The sequence below is a fragment of the Nasonia vitripennis genome, chromosome 3, assembly GCF_009193385.2.
Source record: "Nasonia vitripennis strain AsymCx chromosome 3, Nvit_psr_1.1, whole genome shotgun sequence".
Taxonomy (NCBI): domain Eukaryota; kingdom Metazoa; phylum Arthropoda; class Insecta; order Hymenoptera; family Pteromalidae; genus Nasonia; species Nasonia vitripennis.
Window position 1 is genome coordinate 6,331,971 of NC_045759.1, and position 14,118 is coordinate 6,346,088.

Below are 14,118 nucleotides of genomic sequence, written 5' to 3' on the forward strand. Positions count from 1 at the left end.
AGTGCACATAAATCACGATTTTAAAGTAATACTCAATTCGCATATACCGTTAAAAAAAGCTCTCTAAGCATTGCGCTCAACGACTCGAGTCCAGTACCACGTGCTTTTTGCCCGTCTGTTCCAAGCCCTTACCTCTTGAGATGTCGGCCACATCAAGGAGAAAGAGCTGCCGGAGAGAAAGAGATACAAAAAAAAGAGGCGAATCCTTCGTGCTTTACGAGCGTGAACGAGTGCAACGCATATATACAAGTCGACGCGTATACGACGTCGCTTTTCTGATAGAGAGCGACCGACGGCTTCAATTTCTTTGTTTCTCCATAAAACAGAGAGAGAGAGAGAGAGAGAGAGAGAGAGAGAGAGAGAGAGCACTTTTGAGAATATTCTTTTCTCGAAAAATCGACGGATAAATTCAGAGATTTTCTGGCTCGTGGCCGAAATATTTTTCTTCCCCTTGAAGAAACCGACGCGGTGATTCGGCAGTAAAACACGAGAGAGCGCTGAAAAAACACTCCAAGCGAGCTGGACCTTTTCCCACAAGCTCATCGCTGCCGACGTTGCTTTCTCGTGGCTTCTCTCAGCGAGTGTAGTGCACTTCGGAGAGGAAAAAACACGGCTGTTATGAGAATCGCTTCGTTTTATTCAAATTACAGCATCGAACATTTACCCAATATAATAAAACCTAAAAACTATACAAGCGAACAAAGACGAAACGAAATCCAGTAAACTGCATCGTCGCGGTGCATAACAACCGCGAAGGTTAAAACTGTGGTCGCCGTGTCTCTCGAGCCCTTATATACACGCGATGATACGACGGGGCAAAAACAACGGAGCAGTTCGCGGTAGCCGCGCAAAAAGTGGAAGCAACGCCGAGAACTTCTACTCCGAGTCCAGATTCCGGGCTTCCGGTTGCGCACTTTGCGCTGCTCGTTGCGCCGAGTTATACTATATAGGTGTACTCGAGAGTCTTATAAGATTGAAAATTGTTGAGTATTGCCTCCTTTTTTTGAGGTGTAGTTTGATTAAAGGAACATATACTTTTACTTTCTAATTGAATACAATAGCGTCGATTACAGAGTGGAAAAAAATTGACGGTCGAAGGTCTGACGGAGTGTGCTTATTATTGTATAGTGTGAACTTGTATATTATCGGTATCATCGGGCGGCGCTACGAAATCCCTCTCACTATACTTATGATCGATCGTAATTGGCTGGCAATTATTTAGCAATGAAGACTAGTAATGTTCAATCTAGTGCTGGGCGATATTTTATCGATACTTAGAATATCGATAGAAATAGTCTCGATATTTTTATCGATATGTGCGGAACGATATATCACTTAAATCGATATTTTTCAATTTTTTCCGATAATATCGCTAAAATAATAAATGTTGTATAAATAAAATATTGATTTTGGTATACGTATGCGCACTATGTACTTTCGTATTGTGTCATTGTATAATTGTATGGATAAGAGTCGGAATGTGCTAATGGTTACTAATAACTGTACAGTAGAACCTAATTACATTTATACAAAAACATTTTTACTGAATAAATGTAGTACAATTACGCCAACAAATTTTCAGTTTATGCTATTTTTAGCTATGCCTTCCAAAAAGTACCAATGTAAATTTTTGTAAAAAATTTTATATAGTTTAAATATCGATTACGATATTTTGTAAACGATATATCAGGGTTATCGAGACTTGAGGTTTTGATAACTATCGATACGAAATATCGATATTTTTGCAAATATAGCCCACCACTAGTTCAATCTCTATTGCACGAGATTATGCAGAGCGTATAAACAACTCTTAGTTTATAAAACTCGAGCAGTCATAGCATGGGCGGTTCGAGTAGCAGGCCAAATAAAGACACCTTCTTATATATACTTTTCTCAGGCAGATTTCGATGGAGGTTATACAAAATTGCATATGCGCCACCTATCGTCGCTAGCCAGAGACTTGAATATTTTTAGCGGTGGGGTAAAGGCCAGCCCAAGACTTTTTGCACAGGTACTATGTTGCAAATTCAGTGTACAAGTGCACACTAACGACTTTCCCTCGGATCCGTCTCACAATTAAATTTTCCGCGCAGTTGACCTCCGGAGAGGAGCGACTGCAAACCGCGGCGAGTCCTCTCGTTTTTTAGAGAGACGAGGCAGACACTGTGTGCAGCTTGTGTCGGGCGAAATGAAGAAAAAATGATTCGACAAGGACGTCGTCGTGAGAGTAAACGTGCAGGTGCATATTATTCGTATATATTTGTATCATTGTAATTCTAACTGCTAGTTACATATTTCCCACAAAATGTTGAAAAACTCGACGTCCCATTTTTCCTTAGGAATCTAATATAACAACAATACACGTTTCCTGGACGATATACGAGTCGAGATAGTTCAGATCCTCGCAGAAGCATTATAATGCCTATACGACGCGGCTTATTTGCATTTTCACAACATCCTGCGAATATTACGAAGCGGTCATTAAAGTTAACCGTGTAAAACTCTCTGCGGTTCTCAATTGTGAAGTGTTACGCGCGCCTTTTCTTCCTATAGAACGCCGATATCACGAACGCCGCAAAAACCGCGTCATCGAGCAGCTTTTTTTAATAAATCAATGAAAAACAGAAAAATGGAATTCCTCACACACTTTCGCTGACCGATCGAAATGATAAAAGAAAAAAATAAATAATCGTATAAATTCTGAGCACTGACAAAATTTCACGATCGTCCTCTGCAGGCGAACGGGGGCGGATGAGAGACGGAGAAGAGCTAACAAAGAGCCTCGCTCGCGTCCTACATTCTTAGAGTGAATGCGCGGCAAACGAGCGCGCCTGGAAAAAGATGACCGCGAGTGGAGAGAGAGAGAGAGAGAGAGAGAGAGAGACTCGCTGCGACTTTCGTGTACCGTTAAAAGACCCGCGCCTTTTACGCCGGTGAGTATAAGCTGCAGCGTCGGTGAGAGGTGTATATAAACGTCGGGTGTATTATACTAGTCTGATGGTGTGCGATATCGTGTGTCTGTGTGTGGAATAAAAAGTTTACGTATCGTTGCGAAGTACCAGTTGACAGGCAGTTCGTCGGTCACGAGTATGGGACTAATAAGGTCGTGATAAGGATATGTTGATAATGAAATATGTTTATTAATGACCTGAGTAATCGCGAGTGATTTTTCGGTGATAGATCATATCAGGTGTCACGGTCATACCTTCGACACATTATTATCGTTTTAATTAAAAAAACAAAAATACCGACATCATTTTTTACTTCGTCAAAAAAATGACGCAATTTCTGTTATCAAATATGCTCAATCTACGAAAGCATACAACACACTTCCTCTCACACCACCCAAACCTCAAATATAACGCACGTCGCCGCGCCTATATCTGCACTCCAAACGAGTATTAACTCACAGCGATATCTCTCAGCCAAAAGAAAAAGCTCGAGTCTCAAGATCACCGCGTCCCTTACAACTATCTCCCAAGGATCGAAGAACAAGCGACGACAAGTGCACAGTCCACACGAAATCCTTCGCGCTTATATACATACGTATAAAGAAGTTCCTTGATCCTGAGACCCTATATACCCACTAATATGCAGTCGCACTGTATATGTATACGGTCAGGGACGAGACTACTCGTTTTTTACAAACTTTCTCGTCGACGACGGCACAAGTCCTTACGTGCAGCTGTTTGCATAGCCGCCGCTGGTTCATTGACAGTGAACCCGTTTTTCCTCTCTGTCTCTCCCTCTCGCCGCGCGTATAAGTTCGATCATTACAATCGCTCGCACGCGATAGTTTATGTCGCGGTGTCACGGAAGTGTCTGTATCGTATATGCTGTAGCTAGTTATTTTTCCATAGTTGATTCGGGTTATTATTTATAAAATGAGGTATAATGTTAGGTGCTCTTGTCTTTTCGAGCGTGATGTATATACTATACAAAGTTTTTCATACTTTCATTTGGAATGGTTAATTCTACTCATAACTACCGAAGCTTGTAATACAAAGCTTTCGATTCAGCGCAAACATCGTTGCAGCTCTGTAAGCTAATTAAGCGCGTGAAGTGCTTCGATGAATTATTACCAGCGCTGTACATCAGAGCCTGTTGAATCTTTATCAAGTTACCTAAAAGCACACATACGCTTCTAAACATTCAAAATTCTTAAACTCGCAGATGATGAAATTTTGCAAAAAATTTCATTCCGCTCTAATTTCGACCTCCTCTCGAGAATAAGACAGACGATGATAACGAACGTCTCGCCTCTTAATTATCCAAGAGCTGACGCATCACAGAGAATTTTCGCTCGACGAGAATAATCCTTGGGTATTAAAGCCTCGAGGAGAGTTTATGCGCCAGCGTCCCAGGATCAACGTACCGAGAAATCTCGCGAATTCAGCCGGAGGCTATTTGGAGTAGTATCCCAGACGCGTCACGGACGAAGATCCCTCTCTAGAGTTATTTTTCATCATAGCAATGCCTATACTTTCCGTAAACATTGTTGCTTCTGACGATAAATATTACAAAAGCTTCGAATTCCAGAGCGTCTCACAATCCCGCTCTCGAGTGTGCGTAAATCACAACTAAAACCCGATCCCTTTTTCCTTCCACTTACACGCATCAGGTGCGCAGAATCGTAATCCGCGGCGGGACGTCAAAGTGCGCACATGAGGCGTCGGTGCAGAGGTACACATACATGCATACATGAAGGGGTTCAGGTGGATAGCGAGGGGCGCCTGCCGCGATATTAAAGTTTCTTAATAACGCGCGCGATTATTTGCGCGGAATGTGCGAGAAGGGGAGTTGAAAAATAGTCGAGCTAGAGAAGAAGTTTGTAATTAGCAGTTTAAACTTTCTATTGAAATGCGAATGAGAACAACGTTCGAGTCAATTGTCAAATGGATGTGTAGGGGAAAATCGATCGTTATACCGACTGGAATAATCACAAAATAAATGAGAGCTGGAGAGAGAAATGAAGGGAGTAACGTTTCACGACGGTACATCGCAGTCGAACGAGAAAGAGCCGGACACGATCCCGGCGGTATACACCTATACACCTCGACACAACTCGCCGACTCACCGACTTCCGCTGGATGTGGCGAGGAAAAGGGCGATCGTCGCTCGAGAAGAACGAGCTACGCTGCTGCTGGTTGTTCTACACGTGTTTCTTTGCTTTGCTTTCGTGTAAAGTGACGATCCTTTGGCTGTTAGAACTAGCTGTGTAATTAATCAATGCGGAGCCAAGTAGGCTGTGAAAATGAAAATTTTCGAAAAAAAATATCTGCTCTTCGAATAACCAAAACGGGGACACAGGCCAAAACTGTATCGAAGCGAGAGAAGATTTTTTACGAGGCCGTGTACATATACATTCGAAATTACAGCTGGAGCCGTAAAAATCAGGGCGATTTTCAGGGACCCGCGGCGTAACTAGAGAAAATAAAATTCATACGCGGCTGTGCATGTAAATCAAGCTTCCAATATGTATCGGGATCGATAGCGTCGTAAATATTAGGCGAAAGCAACGATTTTTCTCGATACGCAGACTGTATATCATTCGATGAATAATCGGGAACCATCTATACACATCAAACGAAAAAAACAGTTTTAGAAAAAATTACACGAAAAACTCCTCTATATCTATATATAATATACCGGCGAGCTTTAATACACAAAAATCGAAATAAACTCGTGACTCACGTCCAAGCTCCATACGCGCTTCACAGCACTACACAAATAACGTACGAACAAGCGCTTGATCCCAAAACAAACACGGGAGAGCCGGCAAGTTGATCAAATAAAATTACAATTTCCTGTGCGCCTCGCTGATCGATTACAGAGCGAAAAAGAGTAATAAAAAAGTCACGAGGTTCATACCCTCCTCCTCTTCCTCCAAGACGGAAAATAAAAGCACGTGAGGCTGTAATCTCGATTAAAGCTCGCGCATGTAGTGTATTTATAAGTGCGAAACGTGAAAAAGTCTCATTGCCGAGATAAAACCTGACGCGCGTAAATGGAATGCAAATCGTGAGGCGATAAGAGCGTAGAAGAAGAGACGATTTACAGACAAAGCGAATCTCTCTTTCTCTCTCTTGGCGAATCAATCAAAACAAACACGCGTTCGCCAACGCGCGGAAGTCCCGGGTATGGATGCATATACCTATCGCAGCCCACGTACGCCCACTTGGATCACGGATTTAATAACGCGTTTCGTATTGACATCGGATAAAAATGTTTGTGATTTTGGAATTTAAAATTAGCAGAAAAGCGAGTACACAATAGGAAGCTTTGGATATGAGCTTGTACAGATTGTATCTAGCGGCTTACGTTGACACTTTGACTTTAACAAGGGTCCGGGTATCAGCTGCGCGCGGCTTCCACAATGCACTGTTTCCGAGAAGCCTTTACTTTAATTATTCCGTCAACCTAAAACCAGCATTTCGCGATCTTCTACACAATTTTAAGAAAAAGTCAAGCACGATAAACAAACTATCATTACACGTCATACACTCAAAAAGCAGAGACACTGGACGCGCCCGTGAATTCACGCGCACAATCGTCTCCTCGATAAGATCGACTCCGTATTATAAGCGCATACACACGTCCCACGCTCGCGACTCTCTCTCTCTCTCTCTCTCACTCTCTCACCCACTTGCAGCGATTTCCCGGGGCTTGTCTCGCCGCATGCTAATGTCTGCGCTGGACTGCTTGATTGACGAGGGAGAGAAGCTGTGGATTTTTTCCTGAATTGTTTTGATCGATCGCTCTACGAGGAAGGCCGTAATCTATCGGAGTCTGTACAAGCTGAACCGGAAACGCAGCGGCGATACTATGCGACGAGTCTGTTTTTTCCTGGCAATTTTCAAATCCCAGGGGGGATTATAGAATAAACCGCTAACCGCAGAAGCATATATATACAGTTAGCGTGCGTCGAATTTCTCTCACCGCAAATTCATTTTCAACTTTATACGCCCGAGTTTTTACGTTTATTAGACTGCAAATTTAGAAACGAAAAGTAATTGCCTTCCCCGCTATTTTTATTAGATGTTAGTATATACGTGAATTTATTACGTTTTGCATAAAAACTCACCTTCTCGGAGAAGTCGATCTATTAGCCTGATGCTGCGGACTGGGATTGGTACTGGAAGCCGAGCTAGCACTGCTGCTCATCCCTGCGCCGCTACCCGCACTGCTGGCACAGGTACTGGTCGACTCGGCTCCACTACTGGCCGACCTAGTATTGCTACTCGTCGACCTCTGCTGTTGACACCTGCGTCCGCGTCTCGGACTACTCGCCAGCTGAGCATTGTTGCTGCTCGGAGGCGCAGCTGCAGCTGTCGCGCTAGCGGTACCACTGCGAACAGGCGCCGGGGCACTCGAGGGCCTCAAAAGACCGCCGGTCGTGTCGTTCGTTTGAGCGGCCAGGATCTCCGGAGCGATGAGAGCGATGTCCGGCAGCGAATTCGGCTGCGATGTGTCCTGGGTACCTGGAAGCCGGAGCTGACGGAGACGACGCATCGAGGCTCGGAGCCAGGGCAGTGTGCCGCCGTTGCTTGTGCTGGAAGAAAATAGTTTTTTTTGTTAAAAACTGCATTTCATAATAGAAAAGTCGGCAGTATGAAATACGGCGAATAAATAAATAGGTCGAATGTAGCCGGTGACAGAGAAGTGTTTAATGAAGGAATTAATTAATTGAGGTATCTGTTTGCGTTTGAAAAAGGCATGTTCATGCCATAGGCAGAATGAGGCGTGCAAACGAAGACTCGCAGAACGTCAATACGCTGCGATAAGAACGTTGTTCTGCAGCATGAACTATTGGCACTTCGACGATGGAATATAAGGTAGAATAATTTATATGCAGCCTCAAAACCGAAAATTGAATTAAGAGAACTTTTTAGAGAGGAGGTTTAATGGCTTCACTTCGAGTGTTAATAGTGATAGTTCGAGAAGCGAGCGTTACGGAATAGAAAGTTCGTAATGAAACAATTGTTTCATCGATACTTAATTGCGATGCGTTTTATAAGAGGCCGTCGCTTTCATTTTCGGTTACCTTATACGCGACATAGAATACGGTGCAAGAAAATGTGAACTAAAATTAATCGCTAATTCATCTGGGTAAAATCAATATCTGCATGAAATGAAATATTGAACATTAATTGATCTAATTAGAATATGCAATTAACACTCGCACGATTGACTCACGCGTTCTGTAAATATAACGATTCATATTTCTTGATAAAACTGTTTTGGAATATTTCTGAATAAAATCGTTTACATTTGCACGTAAAAGTTACAAAAATTGTCGCCTGAAACTGCGAATTCTAAAAAGAAAAATTCAACGATCGAGTCAATAATTTAAAATTTAATCAAACTACATTTAGATATTCGTTGCGGCAAAAGCAGGACACAGCTGCGTTCCTTATCAGAGTTATCATCAAGTTCCATTCAAGCGAATAGCTATCTAATTAAAAGCTATTGTTCATCTATGATGCTATTGTGAATCGATGCAGAGGGATATTTCGAATGTCAGTTGCAACAATGCGATTGCGCTCAATTGCGAATTGCGGAGACGGCTCTCCTCTTCGTGACAACGAGAAATGCTGCATGCATGCAAATACAATCAAAGTCGAAATTTTCAAAGGTGCAGAATCACAAGAATTTTTTTTCGTGCTTATAATATTCACGCTTAATAAAAGAAATTTAAATCACATCTCCATATCGCACAATCGCGCCTACTTATTAACACGCAGTCTACGCGTTCGGCTAGTTTTGATGGAATATCCTAGGAAGCGTGTAGCGCCGCTAGTAGAATCAGCCGGGCATGTTAAGGCATGAATAAATGTATAAATCTAACTGTACACTGTTACACTCGCGGTTGTTCGTACGCGATTCTTTTCCTCAAAACTCCCGTCAAAAAAAAAAAAAAAACAACCAAAACCTTCTCTTTTTTTATTTTCAAATCCACCAACACTATATTCATTGCACTATACGTACACTCGTTACAACAATCTAAAAATACAATCTTACCTATCATTGGCCGGTGCGGCGTTAATCCTGGCAAGATCAACGACACAGGGATCCTCGACGGTGGAAGAGCGCAGCAGCTGCGCCTCTGTGATCCTCGACTGGTGGTGCACATTGTCCGCACGATTATCACTCGGCAACTCGCGTCTCTCGTCGCTCGTCTTTCCCGCCGCGGCGACGGACATCGCGACACTGGCTTGCTGATCGCGGCTGGCCGACTGCCTCGAGCGCATGCGCGCGCCACCGGTACTACAGGTGGGGGAATTGCCGCCGATCGCTGCTGCCGCCGCCGCCGCTGATGGTTCCTCGGCGTTGGACGATTGTTGGTGCTGATGGGCAGCGGTAGTCGAGCGCCGACCGCACTCCGGCTCGACTTCCTCGACCCACGACCAGTCCACCTCGGAACACGAGGAGGCGGCTGAGGAACTGCTGCCGCTGTGGCTTGTGGCTGTCAGCGAGACTCTGAAAGAATGCGATGGAGTTTTGTTGTTATTTTTTTATTTAATGAATAATATTTTGATGTTTGCTATATTTAAATAATGTTTAGTGGAAGAAACTCTTCCGTAATCACGCAAGCGTTTAATTGAAAAAATATCAGGCTTCGCACCTATTACTCTACGATTCGATCGAACTTTACTTAAAAATCGATACTCAAACCCACCCTGGATTCTTCACCATAGGCTGTCAACCAAATGAAAACTAAAATTACTCGAAAATTTTGCAATTAACTTTTTCTCCATAATTTAAAAGCAAACGCTCGAACACTACATAAACTCAGCTCTTTAAAACGATTCTGAAAATACTTCGGAATCAACGAGCAAAAACAATGATAAGCCGAATCCCGCAAATATCGAACCACCCCTACACCGATGGCAAGCATCCAAACGCCGAAGCTAAAGAGAGAGAAAGAGAGAGATCGCCACGAAGACTATAATGCAGGGAAGAGGAGAGCGCGCGCAGTACCGCCGGGGGAATCCCCTGTTTCGCTTCCGCTCGCGCCTCTATACATACTGTAGACTTCAGGTGCGGTCGAGCTGCAGCGGTAAAAGTAAAACTGGAAGGCGGCGGCGCGGCCGTAAGGAAGAGGAAAAGAGCCCACTTCGCGTGTCACGGACCCGAAACTCGCTCTGATGTCCGGAAGGTATTACGTGTGCGCTGTATATATACATATATATATATGTATACTCGCGATGCAGTGTGTAACACACGCGGCCGAACGCCGGCCTCTGTAATTATGCAGTTCAACGCGAGCGGAGGAAGTGAAAAAGAACGGAGTCTCTCGTGCCGAGCTTCTCTGATGTGTGGCCTTTGTTATTGTGTGGATGTACTGTTTATTTCGGAGAAAGTGAGCACGAGCGAGGCCTTTTATCGAGAGGAGTGTAGTTGGAAGGATTGTCTGGAGGAATCAGCCGGTTACGTATGGTTATTTTTTTTAGACTATTTGAGAATAAATAGTTGTTTTCTAAATTATTTTACAAAAAAATTAAAGTGCTAAAATCAAATGTTTTTTTCTTTTTTAGGTATTCACGATTGTAGATATTTTATTATTCTCAAGACTTTTATCCATAAGCAAACTCGACGCTTAATATGCAAATACCATCTCTATCACTTAAATTCATCTCCCCCACAAACACGCAACGAATCTAATCGTTCCAGCAGAATCGACAAAAAAAAATATCTCAGATTTCTCGAAACAATAACAACAGCTCCTTATAACGCACACGATCTACCTTCAAAAAAGCAGCTCTCCTAGCACTCACACGCGCGGTATCGCTTCGGTGCACCCGCACTCGCAACAACCCCCTGTGGATACTTCCGGTCAATCGCGTCCGAGCGTTTCGCAGCTGTGCACTTCGTAGTATGCCACTTTTTTTCTCTCACTATCTGGGGGTTCACCGGTGCGCGTGTGCACGCCTATTATTTACGCGCAATGAGCGCACGCTTATGCAAGCAAATGTGTCCTAATATGGGCAATGAGTGACGGTAATTTACTGCTTTTTTTGCAACGTGCTTAGGAGCTGTGTGTGCGAGGGATTTTCATCGTTTTTTTTATTTATATCGTTAGAATAATAAAGATCAATCTGTGATATTTAATGCTGATTACTTTTGGTTGCAACATTTTTAACGATATAGGAAGTATATGAATAAATAAAAAAATAAAATATGTGATACAAAAAGTAAAAATTTTTCTAGCTTGAATCATCATTAGCATACGCTCATCGATACACGACCAGACAACAGCACCGGCATGACAACGAGAAAAACGAAAGCGCTCGTGCCACACGCGGGGAGAGCAACGAACCTTCCCAGAGGGCCCGCTTTTCCGTATAAAACTATAATAGAAACGGTACGAGTCATAACACCTGCCCGCACACCCGGATCTTTTTGCGCCTCGTTCCACCCGTTGCTTTTTTCTAACGCGATGTCCCTCTTTTTCTTTCTCCGACACGTGCCCGGCAAAAGCCTTATAGGCATATATAAATTGGCACGTTCGCAAGAAATGGTTGCAAAAAAAGAGAAGAAGAGCGCAAGTGTCTGCCGTTTGGATTTGGATTTTGTTGAACGTACGGGAAAGAGGATGTACCGTTATAGACTGATTCACGCGAAAAAGGAAATGGACCGTCAAAATAGAAATGTAATGGTATACATCAAACATTTACGGGACAAAAATGTAGCTCGAGAGAATCCACGACCTGCTGCGACAGAGTAAAAAAAAGAAGAAAAATACATAATGTATCGCGACGAAGATAATAGCCCCATAGAAACGAGCTGCGGGTTCGGCCCAGATTCCGCGCAAATCGTCCACGCTCGTTCTTCATTGTTAAAACCGTCTCTCCGCGACCGCGACGATTTTGAAGAATTTCAAAGTATACGCTGTACGAGTCTCTCATTAGCTCAGCCGGTCATAAGCACTTCCGACACATAAAGATACTTTCTTCGATGCCGAGCCTAAATTTTTTTGTTAGTCGGCGATGAGGTCGGCGCAGCATTATCTTTTGTAAACGGCGAGGGAAAAAATTTTCGTTCGCTCGCTCTTTTCTCGAGAGGACACACAATGTTATCTTCGAGAGGCAATTTCACTCGTACAACGGGCTGAGATTAAGATTGTGGGTATACGTCGTCTGTTCTGTTAATTCTCGTGAAGAGAGAACGAGTACAAACTTCGCGACTTTTTTTATTGCGTATAGAGTCTAAAATTAGTCTGCTCAACTATTGGTTCAGATGACGAGTGAAAGATAAAACGCCCGAGCTTTCTTAAGATCCAGTAAAATAACTGTCAACAACTCACCCAATTGAGGAAACGGATTGTCCTTTACTCGACAGCTGATCCTTCTTCGTCACTTTTTCATCGTCGAGTCTCTCACTGTACGTCCTTTTCCTCCTGCCCACCAAATCCCCACTACACCTTGATTTTCTCGCCGATGATCCTTCGCTCCAGGACTTGCGATACGGGCAGCTCTTGGACTTCTTTTTCCATGGCTCGACGTCGAAGCCCACAGCCGAGCACGTGAACGATCGCAAGCGCTTGAAGGAGTTCCTCGCTGCGCGAAGCCCGTCAAAGTCGAAGTTCAACGAGGCCGGTCTTTTATTGGACTCCAGTTGGCCGTTTATCTTCGACGGTGGAGAGGATTCGAAAGCTTCGTTATCGAAGACGAAACCACTGCCGTCACTCTTAGCCTCTTCGATGAAGCAGGTTGGTTCCAGAGGATAGGATACGTTCTCCTTACTGAATGAGCTAGACTTTGGACTGTTCAGGATCTTCTCGTAGTCGTTGGTGACGCTGAGCTCGTACTGTTCCTCGTTGTCGTCCAGTTCTGAAAGGAAGTTGAAAGCGTCGTTGATCTCCCTGGTTTCGTACGAAGCTTCGTCGTCTTCAGTCTTCTTCGTAGCACCAAAGTCCACTTTGTCTTCACCGTCAGCCTTGAGTATCTCAGATGTGTGGATGCTGATGACAGGCTCGAGGTTCTTGGTGATATCGCGGACTCGTTTGATGGTATCCGAGGAGACAACGTCGATGCGTTTGCGAACTGGTACGACCTGGTCGTGACCCAGTGTGACCAGGACGTTACCAGCCGCATCTCGCTGGTTATCGTTACGCGGCTGATCGTGACTCCGACGGGTCAGAGACAGCTTCTGTTCGAGCTTGGGAGGACAGACGTCTAGGAGATGCTCCTGCTCTTCGGGCGTGGCGTCGGGGACTGTGACCCTGGGGACGCAACTCGCTGCCACGCCACTTTCCAGGTCGATCAGGTCGACGTCGTCCACCGCAGCCTCGGATGACATCTTGGCTGATGGCTTCAAGCCTTTGGCACCTTCTGCAACAAAAACCAAATTTGGATCATTAATTTAAATTTTAGAAAATCTTCAGTTAAATGTATTAGCATAGAATATAATTGCCGCGTTCATTAGCATGCCGATCACAATAGCATTCAGAACGAAACGATTACCGATCTTTCGAAATTTCGCCTTAATTAAATCCAATTAGGAGAGAGAAGAGCGGATTATTACGCCGAATCTAAAATCTAGAATATGATGAGGCTCTCGGCGAACATATCGCGATTTCTGCATGCGCTACGCGAGGTCAGTAACCAAAAGGAGAGCCGCTTTCTAGCAAGAGTCAGCCGATACACTTCTTCTTCCCAGCTGTATCTTCGAACCTGACCCACATCTAGTTAACCTCTCGCGGAAATCGCCGAGTGCGCTGGCTGCAGCTATAACCGCCTCGCGCAATAAACGCCTTTTTCACTCTACGTCCCTCTCTTTCTCTCTGCGTTCAATCTTATCTATGATTCTCTCTCTCTCTCTCTCTCTCTCTCTCTCTCTCTCTCTCTCTCTCTCTCTCTCCGCTGTGTATTACCGCTAGTTTCATGCCAAGCGCGGCTCTTTCGCTCTATCATCTGTGCTGCTGGGATGATGTGGGGTATCGAAAAAATTTTATTGTTCTGGAGTATTTCTATATAACGATCCTAATAATGATTCTGGGTGTACTGATGCGAAGATGTGACAATCAGAAGAAAAAAATTTATTCCGAGAATTGATATGTGTAAATAAATAAATAACAAAATTATCGATATATATTACCGAAAAACATCATGAGAA

The 14,118-nt window shown here is 43.9% G+C and overlaps 1 protein-coding gene across 3 annotated transcripts in view; it reads right to left on the reverse strand.

Annotated features, from left to right (window-relative positions):
* Positions 1-14,118, reverse strand: part of LOC100123368 — a 55,021-nt gene that overhangs the window by 38,751 nt on the left and 2,152 nt on the right. For all 3 annotated transcript variants that reach the window (XM_016984262.3, XM_031926656.2, XM_016984263.3), the window contains exons 2-4: positions 12,308-13,334; positions 9,022-9,480; positions 7,085-7,552 (exon numbers count right to left, since the gene is read on the reverse strand). In XM_016984262.3, coding sequence (XP_016839751.3) covers positions 7,085-7,552; positions 9,022-9,480; positions 12,308-13,334 — 1,954 coding nt within the window. The remainder of the gene's footprint in view (positions 1-7,084; positions 7,553-9,021; positions 9,481-12,307; positions 13,335-14,118) is intronic.